Source organism: Ceratosolen solmsi, unplaced genomic scaffold (genome assembly GCF_000503995.2).
Source record: "Ceratosolen solmsi marchali unplaced genomic scaffold, CerSol_1.0 scaffold63, whole genome shotgun sequence".
NCBI lineage: Eukaryota > Metazoa > Arthropoda > Insecta > Hymenoptera > Agaonidae > Ceratosolen > Ceratosolen solmsi.
In genome coordinates this window covers 2,203,587-2,221,743 of record NW_011948437.1, presented here as the reverse complement: position 1 = coordinate 2,221,743, position 18,157 = coordinate 2,203,587, and the positions used below count along the sequence as shown (strand labels likewise).

Here is an 18,157-nt window from a genome sequence, read left to right as displayed (position 1 = left end):
GTTTCTTGCGCTTCTACCCTTTGCCAAGGGTCAATGTTTGATCCATAAATATGTACTTTTGTATCAATTTCTAAATAATTAACGTAAAGAACTTTACATACGCGATTATTTATTCAATAATTTTCATTCCACATGAATCTCACTATTTTCGTATATGATGCTGCATTAATAGTCTTGGCCCATTTATATGAAGAAATATTTATCATAAGGATCAATTGCTAATAGACAATTGAAGATCCGACTAACTTGACAATATTGAAGTAGAAAACGCTGTAAAATTAACGAATCCTCTGTAAACGCAGATACAATATGCTTGCTTTTTTCCTCTTTCTTCATTTACCATCTTCCGTTTGTTTGTTTTTACTTCCGCCCTATCACCACCAATCACACTCTGTATATCGATACAGTCTATGATAATATTAATACATCTTGGTTTTCCAATTTTATTCACAAACCGTATTATTTTCTGAAAGCCCACACTGCTTATTACAAGTATTTGACTTTGATCCATTTATGTGAGCACTTATTGTTTGATGTACATAGTAATTTTCATGACTATTTTAAATAGCCCATAAAAGATTATTTAATAATATATACTAAAAAAATCTTAGAATTTAGATTTAATACTTCATAAATAACACTAAGTGATATTTGCTGTTGTAATCAATGCACAGTATCAGATGATGAGTTAACATTGAAACACATTTTGATATGTAGTAAAAATATTCTGGATTTTATAAATTTTATATTCCCGACGAGAAATACATATCTATAAAACATAAATAATAAAAGCTTACAATAAACAAAAACAAAAAGTTTTAAACACTTAAAAAGTTCTAATATATCTTTACTAAAACTTCAAAGGAAAAACAAAAATTTATGTGCATATTTTAATAAAAATATAAAAAATATATTTGGAAAATACTAATAAAAATAATCTAATATAAAATTATTAATTATTAGGCATATTATAATCAATAAATCGTGATAAAAGTTTTTTTCGGCAAAAAATCTAAATTATCGAATTTGTATATTATAATTTATTTTAAACCTAATTCTAATAAATCAATTTTTGACCATTTCATTAAAAGGTTTTGAACAAAAAGCAATAAAAATACCAACCCAAGTATCCATATTTTACCGAATTCTTCAAATAATTAGCGAATACATGAAAATTGTAATTTTTATTTAAACATCGATTTCATTCTTATAAAATAAATTGTTGTTTTTAATAGAACACTAGAAAGAATTTTACTCATTAATGATAGTGAAGAAGGAAATAGATAAAAATTTTAATGAAACATAATCAATTGTCATATAATATTTTATTAAATGAACGCGATAGTAAAAATTGTATTTTTATATATTTCAATATTAAAGTTTATTAAGTATAAAGAGCCGATAGAGCTTGGATATTTAAGAATCTATTTTAGCTTTTCTTTGAAAACAATTAATTTTTTTTACTATTTAAGTAAATAATAAATAAAATATTACAATTAAAGCAAATAATTTGATCGATTAATTGAAATATTGAAGAGACATTATGTAAATTCGATTTATTATTTTCAAAATATAAAATTTAATTTTTGTCTCGTAAAAAATGCACTAAGCGCTTTAAAAATTATATTTTGATGTAAAAAAATAGAATTATTATAGCATATTATGATATTTTAAGAGACGATAAAAATAACCAAATATAAATATAATTTAAGAAAAATTATGATTTGCAACTTTAATTATGTTTGGTAATTACGTAATATCACTTATTAAGTTTGATCGGTTTTGGGTGTATCAAGAATAAATTAAAACAAACATTTTTATTACAAAAAATTGTAACTGATTATATGTTTTACTTTTACGCTTTTTACGCTTGTTTTCTTAATAATTTAAACAAACGAAGGAAAATAATTACAAATAAGTTTAATAATCAAATAACTTTAATGTTTTTAAATATTAGAAATATTTTTTGTTAGATGCACATATACATGTACAAGCTACTATTAAACCACACAGAAACAAGAAGATGGTTGCTCGAAGTGCTAGCAATATATAGCGCACTTTAAATAGTAATAGAAACCCTACTACTTATACTTGAAATAGCTTTGGTACTAATTTTTGTATTATTTTGGATATTTTTTTAATATACTTACCACTGTATCCTGTTTCGATCAATTAATTACATATAAATTAACATTTGATATTCATACTATGCGCAAATAAATGTTTTTGTTCCAAAGCTCTGTAACTGGCTTGATTTTATTTCACTAAATTTGCTCTAAAAATTGAGAGCAATTTTTCAATGATTCGAAATATTTACACACTTTCCAGGGAGTGTGCATTTATCTTTAGTATATAACGAACCTAACAACGATAGCTCAGCTAATACTTATTTGTCGCATACCAACTATTATCATAATTAAATAAGTATATATAAATAATTATATACTAATTATATAATTATTATAGTAATTTAAACATTAAACATATAAGTTTTTGCTTTAATTATTCTGAATAAAACGATAATTTTTATGCTCTATTCGAGTAAATGTAGAGGAATGCTTTTGTTGTTTAGTTATGTGCTCTGGCAGAAATCTGTATTTTTCCGAATATTATTAAAATTGTTATTAAAACTCTTAATCTTAAAAATAAATTGGTAAAGAATAACGAGTTCTATCTATATGGATGAGCAATGATAATTATGTTTGAGACAATAAATGCTAAATATTAAGAAGTTCTTAAAATTTATTATAAACTGTGCTTATCGTTAGTAGTCAGCTTCTTTTTTTTTGCGCGACTATATTTTAAAATTTAGAATAAAAAGTAAAGAAGAGAATGCGGAATCCTCCAATCTTGCTTGTCTGACTTGATGCATAGCTCGAAGAGTCGATGCGTCGTGTCTAAATTAAACTAGTTTACAGCAGCCATGCTCGCGAATATATCTCGCTTTCTCCCCACCTTCCACCCTCCACCATCTTCCATCTTTTGAGTGTACACTCGCGCTCCCTTGGATTAATAATACATATGCGTTTCAATGCGTACGCACATGTGCACAGGTGCTTACGATCAGTACAAATATATGTATATCTATTTCTAGCCGAAATGTCGTCAGCGACGTTAACAATTATTCGAACTTTACCGTTCGAAAGATTGCCTACTTCATGCGGAATAAAATGCCTATGTTTTAATTAAAAAACAAAAAAAAAAAGACGAAAAACGCAAATGACCATGCAAATGACAAATGCGTAGAATATGACAGGTCACAATATTTAAGATATTCTCTTTAAATCATAAATTATGAATGAATAATCAAATAAAATTGACAAATCGATTTTGGATTTCAAAAGTACTGCGTTTGACCATGATAAATTTTTAATTTTGATGTCACACAACGAGGAATGTCAACCTGAAATCGAAGAGACCGAAATTCAAACGATAGGTTAGATTAGTTCTTTCACATTTTTTTATTGTCTGCCGAAAGGTCATTTAATAAAGTTTTGCAGCATCTCACGGGATATGAAATTTTTTCAGAACTAATAACTTCTAATTATTATCGAAATTCAGAAGAGCATCATGATAAAGCCAAGGAAACTTATTGCAGTCCCGAAGAAAAAGTTACTAAAGAAGCCAAGAAGAATAGCAAAGACATTATCGGCAAAATCAATGGTATTTCAATCAGAATCCTATTATAACTATGCTTTGAATATTATTTTTAAATTACTCATTCGCTTAAATTACTTATTATATTATATATAATGCTTTGTAATGTATCAAAGTCATGTGCAGAAATAGTCTAGTAAACATTTAATGAAATATCGTAAAGATTCCAGTATTTTATCTTATAAAAATTAAGTGTTAAAAATAAATTTATATATATATATATATATATATATATATAGAAGATGTACCAGTGTCAAGCAGCAGTAGCAGCAATAATGATATTTGCAGAATTTGCCATATGGGTAACTCGACGTCAAATCAAAGCTGTTTGAGAAGCGATGAACAAGAATTAGAAAATGTGAATAGAATTGGTAATGCGGTTTCCTTGGTCAACTTTGATCTTGGCTTATTGGTTTCAGCTTGCAGGTAATTAAAATTTTTTTTACTATCTTCAAAATTTTCAATCTTTGGCTACACAAATTTAAGTACCATTTCAGAGATTATTTCAATGATTATCAAAAAATCTTTAATTCGTGTGACACATTCAAAATATATTAGTAAGAAAGTATTGTAAAAATATAATTAAAGCATGAAAATAAGAGAACAGACAAATGGAAAATTAATTATTTTAAGAAAAATATAAATAAAATCAATCAATAATAATTAAAACTTGGGATTCAAGAGATTTTTAATTTATCTTGGAATTTAATATTGAGAAGGAGAGGTGCGGTTTGAGAAATAATTAAAAACTATTTGTTATTTAAGATGTCGAGGAACAGTAGGGCTGGTACACACCAAGTGCCTTGAGCGATGGCTGACAGAATCGGGACATACACGGTGTGAATTATGCGGATATAGGTACGCGACAATAAGAGTTCCCCGTCATGGGATTCTACGTAGCCTTCTTATCTGGATCAGGACCTTCGTTGCAACACGTCAAGTATATTCTTGTAGATTTCGTCATTTTCTCCACTTCCTCCTTATATTCTACGTATTGAAAACTTACGTATTATCAAATAACTATTTTGTTAGTTAGCGGACCAATAAATCAATACGAACCAAAATTTGAACAAAAATATATTTGTCTTTCATTTTTGATATACAGCATTGCTTAATCGTTTTAATTTGTCAACCATAAATTATTTTTATTCAAATCATATTTATGTATTCACCATTTCTGACGTTTGGCATAACAAACAAATTTGTTATGTTTCTAATTCTTATTGGATAATAAATGCAAGAGGCTTTTGAAATAATTTATTATGCATTTATTTAATTATTTTCAATATTATTAGGCTAAATATTGAAAATTTACAATTTGTATTCCTAAATTATAATGTATAAAAAACTTGTATTTTTTCTGAAATATCTCTGAATGACATATGCGCTTAATGAAGAATTGAATGAGAGTATACTTAAATGGTAATTAATAAAAATTAGTTATTTCATAGTCTCGTAAAGTAGAATTGATAACATTTGGAAAGAACAACATATCCAAATAAAGAATAATAGATAAGTTATAATCGAGCTGGTAGCGAAGAAACGTTGGCATTGCTTTAAGATGCTCGCATGCTTGAACGAACTAAACGACATTAGCGAATTATGAACGTCGGCTATTTAGATGTTGCTGGACTCGCTTTATTTGGTGGTGACGACGCCGCTGGCCGTATTCTCGGCGTATGTATGTGCGATGACGTTGAAAATGGCCCTGGAGAATAGGATCGGCGATATACCCTGGACGATAGTCGCCTTGCTACCAACCTGTTCCTTAACCCTCGTAGCCTATTGGGGCTGGTTACTAACGCTACAAAGGTACTATTCTTTCCTTATTATTTTCCATACACATTTTTGTCTTTCTATTTTTTTTCTGCTTTCAATTATCAAAATGTAATGGAAATCATCGATATCGCGTTCTCTGAAGTACAAAACAAGAACTGTATATTTTAAGTGATTAAAACCATTCATTCGATCAAAATTTTAAATATATTGTATTTACTTCTTATTTAAATGTTTTTTCATGTGAATATGCCCTACACAAATACTGAAATGCATGTATACGTATGATCAATTACAAAATATGAATACTGTTGTATTTCATTATAAATCACTCCATTATTTAACTTGAATTTTCATTATTTTTTATACGTCTTCTATTGTTTTATTTTTTTTTTATCAAGCATTTTTTATTTTTGTTACCCATCATTAAATTCAAAGGACAAATTATTCATAGATAATTTAACAAGAACTCTTATTAGTAGAATTAGAGTACGATTAATGTTTGTGAAAATAAAATAAAAAAAGTAGATTTCTAAGGAGATTTTAGCCTTGCTAAAATTACAAATGGAATTATAATAGATAGAAATTGTGAAACGCTATTATAATGTTATCGTAATATATCAATCATGATGATCAAATAATACTTTGTTCATCAGACTACATGGGAGACGATGGCGCCAATATTGGCAAAGTAATTTTATCGTGCAACTCGTTCCTGATACTCCAATAGCCGCTAATCAAAGCAACGAAGATCTTAACTTTAATCAAGACGAACCTTACGAGGATATGCCAGATATTTTCAATATTATTTAAATTTGCCCATTCCACAAAGAAATAAGGATAATAAAGTACAAAAATGTTTTTAATAAACAAGAAAGAATTATTAAAAAAATGTAAAAAATTTATTAAATTCTGGCAGTACTGCCCATTGACGTGAATTATAAGTATTTATTCAGTCCTTTATCAGTGAAGAAAATCAATATTATTATAGAAATGAAAAAATATTATGCACGAAAGTAAGCCATATTCTTGACATTTGTAGATTTTAAGTGAATAATATTGAAATTTTTACGCTAATTGAGGATACTTTTTTGACTGTAAAATAATTTCACCCAACGCTTACGGAGATGTATCATTTTCAACGATGCAAAAGTTTATTATCAATGAAAATAATAATATTTCTTGTGAACATGCATATCAATTTATATAATCATTATTTCAGAATTATAATTATTAGAAGAAAATAAGAATTATGCATGAATACATACTAATTATATCCAGTTTACTCATTTTCTTAACGAAAATACAAACTTAAAGAAAATACTAATTTTCTTTAGAATATATTGTTATGGTGCATGCATCCATTAAATAGGATATGTAATCTAGTCGACAATAGATTTAATTGAATTTAATTCTAGGATGTGTCCTTAATTGTTGGCTCAATTAAAGTTAAGCCTCTCTCTTTCTTAAATCAGTATCCACATCAATATTCGATTAATAATTTCTGTCTACATAAAAAAAAGTTCGCGATGTGTAAATCTTTTAATTATATTTTTTAATTTCTCATTATTATGTCTCTTACTTTTTTTTTATGTGTGACTATATCATTATATTTTGCATATGATTATTATTAATATAATGTAATAAAGCTATTATACGTTTTACTTATACATAAAATTTAGCATATTAAAACATTTATATTACTATATTATAATAATAAACAATGTATTTTTTTTATAAAAATTTGGCATTTACCCAGTAAAATTTATTAAAAAATATTGTAATTTAAAATATTATGAAATTTCTATAATTGGAAAGCGTAAGACAAATTTGATCTTACCAACGAGTGCGATGAATGGCCAAATAGAGAAAATATACCAGTGATATTAAAACTTATTTATCCATTTTTATTATAGTTTAGCTAGAAATTTGAGATGAAAATAACAATTAATGATTATTTGGAATGCAGCAAAATGGAAAATAGTATTATATTATACTGAACTTTGGCATGTGGCGAGAGCGAGGATATTTTTATCACGCATCTTTTCTCAGTTTTGAAGGCTTTATTTTGATGCAAATACGGTAGCCTATTTTGTAGTAAAAAACATTATATGATGGCAGTGCATCGCCATCTCTCTCTCTCTCTCTCTCAGAACGAATACGTATATATATATATATGTGTGTGAGTGCGCTCGCGTGTGTGTTCTTGTGAGTGCGCGCGCGCATGTGTGTGTGTTTGTGTGTGTGTGAATATATATATATATATATATATATATACTCACTCGCTCGCTCATTCTTTCGCGCCTTGCGGTCTGGCCCAGTATTAAATCCCTCTAGCAAGTTATTTTGGGTACGTAAAACCCTTTCACTCCTTCACTCCCGGCAAATGCAGCGTTTTATACGAGTATAACCCAGACGCAAAAAATCGCAGTCGTACACCTCTGAACGCACATACGCTTTTAAATACGCACTCAATCCCGGAGATCGAGCGAATTCTTAAGTTCCAAGATAATATTCAAAGATATGCAATAGAAGTGGTTTACATCTCGTGCTTTTGCGCACACCGTAAGCTTTATATTCAATGAAGAAATTCTGACGAAATGGCTATAATATCGAAATTATCAAAGCAGTATTACATTGCTTTTTTTATATATTTTTTATCATGGAATAATGAATGCATAAGCATATGTAATACTTTAAATGATGCTTTGCTATAAATTGAACTTGAGCCTATAACTGCGAATACTGCGACAATAAAATTGCAATTAATTCTAGGATAATAATGGCATAAATGAAATGCACATACATGTCAATAACATAAACAAATGCTTGCCTGTAGAATGACTTTTAATGATAAAATTAAATATAAATTTAATAAAAATCATTAAAAATTTAATATAAAATTTTTCAAGTGTCGTCTTAATTTAAATTTTATTTTGCTCTTTTTAATGACAGTTTATTTAATTTTGTATTATATATGCATTGGGATAGAAATTAAAAAAATGAGTATGCATATCATCATAGATTGGTTACGATATAACCAGATGTCAGTAATACTTTGTAGTTATTTCTGGCACAATGTGAATGCATACTCCTTATTTATATTTATGTGTTCGTTCGAACAACTAATGGAATTGTATAATATAAATGCTGTCGGGTTAAATTTTATTACAAGAAAACTCAAATTACAATGTACTTATAATGTACGCTATAAAATTTCATGAATTTATTCAAATTTAATCTTGAAAAAAAAATTTCTAAAAAGTTTATCTATTTTTTATTTAATAAATAAACATAATAAATAAATGATGCATTTTAATCAATTGCCAAGTTCAAGGGGAACATTATAGCGAGGTTTCAGGTTTGTTACAAAGTAACAAATCGTATAATCATGTTTCACATTTACTAATACTTACATAGCTAATTTATAAAAGTCTATATCACTCGGTATAAATATTTTAAATAAAAATAAAAACTCTATTATAAAAGATTTGACAATTTCAAAATATTATGATTATTGTTAACAGGCCACCTTAATAATTTCATTATTAATTTCATCATATTACATTTGTCCTTGTCCATCTACCTTTAATCGTTCGAAAAAATATAATAATAATACGTGCACTTTTGGAAATTGAGATTTTTGTGAGCTGAAGTTCTCCGAAGGATTTGCGAATCTTTCAACAAGAGGAGACAAAAAAAGCAAAAATAGTGAAAGACGAAATCAGAAAAGGCAAGCAAAGGAAGGAACAATCGGCGGAAGTGGTATACGCTCGAGGTCAGGTTTTATCTTTTGAAGGCGGGTCAGGAGAGGAGGCGCATGGAAAATGTTCAGATGCGCATCGACTCCGTACGCATTTTAAAGAGTCTCGCGCGTGTATAAACTCAAGGGTGCATGCACCCGTACACCGACGAGGAGACAGAGTGGTTGTACTCCGTTAAATATGAAATTTATACGTAAAGAGAACTAGCATGCACTGGAGTGAATAAGACTTAGTGAAAATAAAAAAATAATACCTTTTTTGTATTAAAAATATGGTGAAAATATGGGCTTTAACGATGCTCCATACCACAATTTCTGCTTCATTTTTTTAACAAATATTTTACAATTTTCCTCAAACTTTATTATTTTACTTTGATACGGCCAATATAATCTTCTTCGATCAATTATATGCTTTTCCTACCGATGTGCTCCTTTAAGTAAACTTATATTCAAAGCCTTATCCAATATCTTTCTCAAGTATGTTTTCTTTTTTAAGATATTATTTATATTATGTATTGATACTTTTTATGCAGTCCCGTTAATTAAAGTTCAACACCATAATTAGCAGATTAATTTTTTTATTTGCGCTTAATTAAAGAATTTTTATAAGCTTATTTCAGAATAATTCAATTTCTTGAAATTCTAACATTTAACATTAAAAAAACATCTATTTATTGTTTAATACCATCCGATCAAGTTTATTTTATTTTAGCTTCTATATTTTTTTCATAAAATCTTAAAAAGCAACAGCATCAATCGTTAACAACAATGTAAGGTAATAATACTTGTTTAACTGAAAAAAAATTTAATCAATAATTTAATTAATAAATAGTATAATTCTGTAATCAATATTTGTTTGTGAATTAAATAAAAATAAATACCACCTGTTATTTGTTAAATTATAATGCAAATTTTTTTATTAAAGATACTATTAATATTTAATATATTGTAAATTAAGAATTGGAAAAGATAAATTTAAAACTTTTATTTTTAATATTAAGCAGAATATTGAGAAATAAGATTATTGTACATATTGAATTAAAATTATAAATTCAATTATAAAATGAAAATAAAATGTTATAGTTACAAATTGAAAACGTCGTAAAATGATTTGAATTTTATAAAATATTTAAAATATTTTTATTGGAAAGCTATGATTTTTAATATTACAAATAACAAAGAGCGAATGTATTTATTTTTATATACATAAATGCGAAATAAATTTACATATTTTTATATTTGTATAATTGATTCTAATATACAAAAAATGTGATTATTGAAAACATGTTCTCAATTTTTTTTAAATAAATTAAAATAAATGTCAAATAAATTTAATCAAATTATTATACAATTTGTCTGGAGTATTTAATTTATTTTTACCTTATTAATTAATATTAATTAATATGGAAGTGGGTCTTAATATAAATTACACTTTACTTTATTGATTTATTTTTTCTTAATGCAAAAAATATTTTATAAGCAAATTTGTATTTAAAAATATATTTCCTCTATAGTAACGTTATGTAATAAATAATTTCTATGAAACTCTTTTTACGTACATACATACCTACGCATGACATGTATTCTGATTCAATAAACTTGAACGTGTCGGAAAACATCAAAAAGTCTTCATTGTAACGTTTAAAGAATCAAAATATAGTGTGTATCCTTCACTTCACTAATGCGATATGAAGGGAATTTACCAAAGCATAATATTAAGAGATATTTTGTTAATATTTGTATCAAGTGCTTTTTTTTCTTTGATAATTTATTAAAGATCTATATATCATTTATATCTTTAATAAAATTACATATTTGAAATTATAACCATATTGCTATTATATTATTTTTTTATTAACCAAAATTTAAATTGCTATAATAAACAAAATATGGTCGAATTTATATAAAAAGTATTTTTAGACAATGAAATATATTTCATAATCTATATTTTATCAATAAAAGTTTTAGAGTAACAGTGAGTTTGTGTTAGAAGCATAATCGATTCACTAGATAAGATAGATTGCTTAGCACATCCGTCGAATGCTAAGAACATCACTTGCATTACAATGAACATGGTTTTGTTTTAAAACTTTTTAACTGTCTATTATAATTTAAATGAATAAGTACACGAATTCTGATTAAATGAATGATATAATATTCAATATCAATAAAAATACAAAGAATAAATTTTTAATATTTGTAAAATAACAAAATATAAAATTTAATTATATTAAACTTATATAATATTATATTTATAAAAAAAATAATTTGGACTTTCTTAAAAATAAAGTATTTTGATGAACTAATTCGCTTAAATTACAAAGTAATCCTTTATTTAATTATATTATACATTTTAACTTTGACTCATTAAACATAAAAATATTATTAATAATCAAAATTTTCCATCAGTACTAAGAATTTTTGTGAAATAAATAAAAATTATTCATATATGTGTCAAAACATATTATCCAGTGTTTTTCTTTCCTTGAAATCGAAGATTTCTTTAATGTTTTATAATATTTATAAAATATAGTTATATATTTGTTTTTGAATCGAAAAACAAATAAATCTAATCATTTTCTCGTTCTTTTTATATTCTATTAAAATAATATTACAATAAGTTATTCAAATAGTTTATTCGATTAATATTAAGAGTACTTTAATTAAGAAAAGCCGTATAATATGAAAATAATACACACACACACACACACACACACACACATATATATATATATATTAATGAAATAGAATAATACCAAACTATACTTAAACTATAAAAATAATAAGAATAAACGTATTCATCCTCGATTTTTTTAATACATACGAGATGTATCGTCTTATATAAATTCATTATTGCCAGTTTTACGTTCAGTAGGATTAATGCATATACAAGAATGTACCGATATTAAGAAAAAATTTTCTTCAAAATAATACTAGCATATGTGGAGATCAAATATATTTTAAAATCAACTTTTAAATAATAATGCACATATTAATGTACGTAATGTAAAAGTATATATATATTATTTGGAAAATATTATTTTAATTTATTTTTGATGTGTATGTTATTAGTATTAAATATAAAATTAGACATAAAAGGAGAATTAAAGAAATAAAAGACACATGTAACGACTATAAATTTTAATTAGTCAAGTGATCTAATTGTTCTGCAATACAAAAAAAATGCTATGAATATTTTCGAAGTGTAACAATATTAGTATACATATGTATATATTAAAACATTTGATTAAATACGCTTAACATAAAAAAATATATATAAAAATTCGTTGCATCAGTTCTTTCATAAGCATTTAATTATGAATATTTAGCATTCATACAACTGTCAAATAAAAGTACCATAAGCGAGCCTATGCCATTACATGACTAAGTGTTGTTATTAATGCTATTCACGATAGTATGATGGTAGCCCGAACAGCTTCACACACAATCAGCTGGACGCGTGGAGACATAAAAATACAGGCAGTGAAATAAGTCTTTATTAATGAATGATCGATTATTAAAAATGTAGAACTTAATTTAATTCGTATTCTGAGTATGATAAATCGCAGCTCTCATAAAAAATGTTTATCTCGGAGATTATGAACAAATCCAAGACAGTTGAAAGTTTGGACGCGAATAACGAATGGCGAATAGTTCCAAAATTCACGCTTTTGTCTTGGGTGTGAAAAAGAAAAAGAAAATGTATAATATTGAGCTCTGAGAAAGCGCGGAAGCGATGTCCTGCGGTAGCACGCGCGTGTCGAAGGAAGCAACGAAGCAGGAAACAGGAAATCACGCACAAGCTGTGAGCACTGCATTAGCTCGCGTTCACTGGATGCATTTCCCATCGCTGACAAGAAGTTGACGGCCATACGACATTTGGTTGATGACTATCGATCTACAAGAAAATTTTACTTTAAATTCATTACTATTTTCTCTCACCTATGGTATAATAGCTGCACTTGATTTCATTTTGAAATAAGTAATTAATTGGTTCATGAATAATAATAATCTATCGTATACCAGTTTAAAAAGTCCGGCAAACGGGCTATATAAGATAATATATATAAAGTTATCATGTAGTAATTTTTATATCATTTCTAATCATTTAATTACAAAGATATTGGTTCAAAAAAAATTTGTTACCAAACTTTGAAATCATTGAGCTCTCATTAGATAATTCAACGGAATAGAAAAATAAAATATTCAAGCTTTACACATTTCTTCTTAATTAATGAATAAAAATTAGTATTCTCCTTTATTAATATCATATAATCATTATAAAATTATAAATATTATTTTTCAAGGTTTTACTGACATACTTAAAGTACAAAAAACAGTACTTGAAACGTACACAATTTGAAATAAAATTGTTTTGAAATTATTTCGAATAAGGCGGAAAACAGTACATTTAATAACAATATAATATTATTTTAATAATACAATTCATAAAAATGTATGTTTCAGAATAAGTAGGTTTATTTAAAAATATATGATTTAGTTGATTATAAACGACAAACTTTAAAAGTTGAAAAATTTTATTTTTAATTTAATTTTTTGGAAAAATTAATTTAATGAAGTAAAATACTAATAATCATAGCAACAGATATACTCAAACTTTATTGCCGTATGATTCAATAATTTGAATATCATATAATTTATTACAATTATCAACAATACATATATATTTAATGTAAAGAATAAGTTTTCGAAACAACAATCAAATATGTAAAAATGGTTAATCATTTTCTTTTACATTTGATCTTATAACATAAGTTAGACTCAGTTTGTATACACTATAATAATTGGAGGATCTCTTACTTTGCAAAAATAATGAAAAGTATCGGCACGCGTATCTCTAGACGCTGTTGTATTTACTTCTATATGGCTTTCGTAGTATTATACATAGAAAATGACAAGAGTAAGAGTGAGAAAGATACGGAGAGGGGGAAGGAGGCGAGACGAGAGAAAGAGAAAAAGAGGGAGAATAGGACCAAAAATACAAGACGCAGGTCATGATCTGGCACGAAGCTGCCAATTCTAGAAGTTCTATGCTAGTAGAAAAAGCAGTTTCACTGCTTATAAGAGAAGATTGCTGGTCCCTGTGGTGACACGTGTTCTAAACATGCGCCAAGGGCTTCTATTTCTTTTCTGTTTCTTTTTTACTCTCTCTCTCTCTCTCTCTCTCTCTCTCTCTTTGACTTTTTCTCCCGCCCCCTTCTCTTTTAATCTTGTATTCTCTGTCATTTACTCGACAATGTATCAACCGTGGCATTCAGCTGCAAAAAAGAAGAAAAATGAGCTTCCATTTCCACATTCGTTTCCTGGCCTCTTCTGCTCATTTCCTTCTCAAATAAATCTCGAGTGTCCACATCTAACAAACCTCGTAAAATCTTAAAATTTTCCTGTTGTTCATTGAGTTCTCGATATAGTTTCCGTAATTAACAGGAACCGCATAATCAAATTCGGTTATGTATAACCGACGCTATTGACCAGTTGTTCGAAGTGGGTTTTGTAAATTATTTTTCATAAATATCGCTCACCTTACGTTTAATAACTCATACACAATAAAAACGTGAGAATATAAGTAATAATGTTTTAAGACATATTTTTGAAACTTATGAAAAAATAAGGAAACCAACTGCAGAGATTTTTCATAAGTATCTTCGACTTCCGGGGGTTGATAGAAAAATCTGTCGTCTGAGTAACAAAAAGCGAGTGGTGTGCACCTTGACTTAAATTTACTTTTCTCTTTCTTGTGTACACGGGTGCATAAGCGCGCGCGCACGCACACACAAGCATACACTCTCATATACGCTATACGATACGCTTGACCATGCCCCAAAACTCTTTAAAATTACGTTAATTGTCGTAAAATAAACTAGAACATTCTAAGCGAAGCATTATTATTTCTCTTTAATTGATCATTTGCGATTCTGCTGAAATCTATCATTTTCATATAAGCGCTTTTACTTTCTATTTTACTGTATCAATAATCCTTCTTTATTGTGTTTGTTTTAAAAAATGTTTTACTGAAACCTACATACCAGAGGTTTTCTTTCTCCTTTTTTAGTCTTTTAGTTACATTCTTCTTTTGTTCAAATAGAGCTGTATTATTCACATTTTTTACGTAATTTAATTTTTTATCCGAAGCACCTTTAATTATTTTTTGAACAATCTTTTTAAATATACGAATATTTAAATTAATCTACGTAATATATAATTTATGTTAACAAAATTTTGTTGTTGCTATATATATATATATATATATATATATATATATATATATATATTTATAAAAAGTTATAGAACATTATTTTTATTATTTTAAAGATATATAATTTGAATGCTCTGTTTTTAATCATAAAATCAACGAATTCAAAATGGAATATCGATAAATTTGTTTTATGAACTAATGGCTTTTTCAATGCAACTAAAAAATAAATATACTTTCATACAATATTATCCTAACTACTACATCATATATATTTAATTATATAATTTATCTAAATGTTTACAATATTCTAATAGATACGAAAACGGACATTTTAAACATTAAATATCTATAAAATTATTAAGGATCTATCGTTTAATAATTATATTATATGTGTACAATGTTTAATTTAAATAAACAACTTATTACAATTTTATTTCTTCTTTACAACAATTAGTCAATAGTTATTTTAATTAGACATTACTTTTAAGAAAATGATATTTTCTCACAATACATTATGATTTAATTATTATAATTTAATCATTATCGAAACGTATAAGTAGCATAAAATAAAAGTGAAATTACTTTCACAATTTTCGATACATTTTGTCTCACTGGCGGACCAATATACGTCCACTATTCAATGAATATGTATTTACATGCAGGGACATAAGTAGCATATAAATGATAATCGCGCTTAAAAAATGTAGTTTAAAACATGCAGTTATAATGGAATTCAGAAAATTATTTTGATACGTATATTTTAATATTTTATATTTTCGACCGGCACCCTTTATTATTGCTGTGTTGCAGAAGAAAGCTTAGAATTTACATACAATAAGTGCTTCAATAATGAGAGTGTCGCGAGCAGTGATTTTTCTAATTGACCATCAGCATACCTTCGTATCTATCGAGACTTTCAACTATTCTAATGTTAAGAGCTCATGCGTTTACCGAATCTTGTTCAGGTCCCGTAGGACCAGAGGACATTTGGGTCCACCTCGGTTTGTTCGGGCCAGACATCAACGCACGTGTCCGCGGAATCGGGAGTGTCGGGTGAACGGGGCGGGGTACCCGGGGACCGGGGCGCACGTAGTTGCGGCTTGTGGCGATCGGAGGTGGGGACAAAAGCGTTGGGGTGGGGCAGCAAGAACGAGGGTTGGCTCGCTAGCGCTACGTTCGAATGCGAGCGGTTATTTCAAGCGCGAGGCACAGCGCAGTTTGCCGGCACTCGGTCATCCGACAACTTGTATTTGTGTTTCGCAGCCCCGAGACTGAAATTGAGTTGGAGAAGCGTGTAAGTGGTGCGTTAGTGCTAGGTGGTACGCGGTGCGAGTGCGCGATCCCGATCTCGATCCAAAAAGGTAGCGGTGAGGATGCAGCCACGGCCGATTAGCTCGGCGCATTAGCCGTCAGGAGCTGATATGTCTGGACGGCCAATCATCCGAGCCGAATTACGAAAACGACAAAGGGGGCTTTTAAAACATTTGATAACGTAGTGTCGACATCGGCACTTGGTGAGTCCGAGATGTAGATTTTACTAGATGTTTATGTCATTCCAGTTCAGATTTGTTTGTGCTCTTCTTTGCAGCAGGATTGGGCAGGGGGGTGGAATAAATGATACGCTTATAATTTTTGCAAGCTCTTGTCCTCCCCCTTTTACACTTTTCGAGCGTTGATCTTGCTACAGCCCCCCCTCCCGCTCCACCCGTCCGTCACTCACTGACGCGCGAAATATCAGCCAAACTCATTCCGGCCGGAAGCGCCTATACTCGTTTCCGGTATTTAACTGCCAAGCGAAGCGAGTTTCATCGCTCTCTTTCCTCGTCCGATTAATACTTGTTTTTTTATTATTCGCCACTTGATCTGTCTCTCTTGCGCGTGTACTCATATTGTACAATGCAATTATAATCTGTTCAACGCATTAGATTACAAGTTACACGGCAGTGATATGATTTGTGTTTATTCGATGCATACGGGTTTTCGGGTCTATGCTCAATCTCAATATCTTCAACTTACTTCATCGTTAATATCTTAATCTGTAGTTTACTTATTTTATATTTCAATTGATACTAACGAAATTGAGGCCTTTTGATTATTACATTACTTACGTACATGTAGACAATAGTTACCCGTATGTTCGTTATGATTTTCATATTTTCAAATGTAAGTTTGCAATTGTGACAAATATAGTCGAGTCTCGTGAGCTTGAAGCGCAAGACAATATTAAAAAAATTTAGTTATTAACACGAGTAAAAGCAGGCATTCGAAGATAAGGAAAATGAAAGAGTAAAAATCGATCGTTCGAAGGAATAAATTTACGTTCATGCCATAAAACTGAATTGAAATGGTTCTCAATAGCAAGTGTGGGTATATGAGGCACGAATGCGATCGACTATATTCATGCCACACAATGAAGCTTTGTCTTTCCCTATGTTTTGAGCCAAACCAATGCATTGCTCTCGTTCTACGCTCTGAGGCTCAGATTGTATCCCATCTCCGGGGGTATATCGTTCAAAAAGCTTGTATAATCCTTTCTGATGTGAGTGTTTGACACAAAAATTGCCTGTAAAAGTCTCACCTCTATTTCCATATGTACATTAAAAATTCTCAATTTAAGCTCTGTGTATTTTAGGTAAACTCCAAACTTATCAGTCACCTACACACACATGCACACGCCCTCTCCTCCCCTTCCTACACGGTTTATTTAAATAAGAGATTTATGCAATTTATCAATATCTAATACA

The 18,157-nt window shown here is 28.4% G+C and overlaps 1 protein-coding gene across 1 annotated transcript; it reads left to right on the top strand.

Annotated features, from left to right (window-relative positions):
• The first annotated feature begins 3,211 nt into the window (after window positions 1-3,211).
• LOC105365249 (E3 ubiquitin-protein ligase MARCH3) lies at window positions 3,212-6,303 on the top strand. The gene is made up of 6 exons (XM_011503360.1): window positions 3,212-3,436; window positions 3,529-3,663; window positions 3,897-4,083; window positions 4,423-4,597; window positions 5,279-5,469; window positions 6,090-6,303. Exons 1-6 carry the CDS (start codon window positions 3,379-3,381, stop codon window positions 6,244-6,246), a joined length of 903 nt encoding a protein of 300 aa, XP_011501662.1. The 5' UTR covers window positions 3,212-3,378; the 3' UTR covers window positions 6,247-6,303.
• The last annotated feature ends 11,854 nt before the right edge of the window (window positions 6,304-18,157 follow it).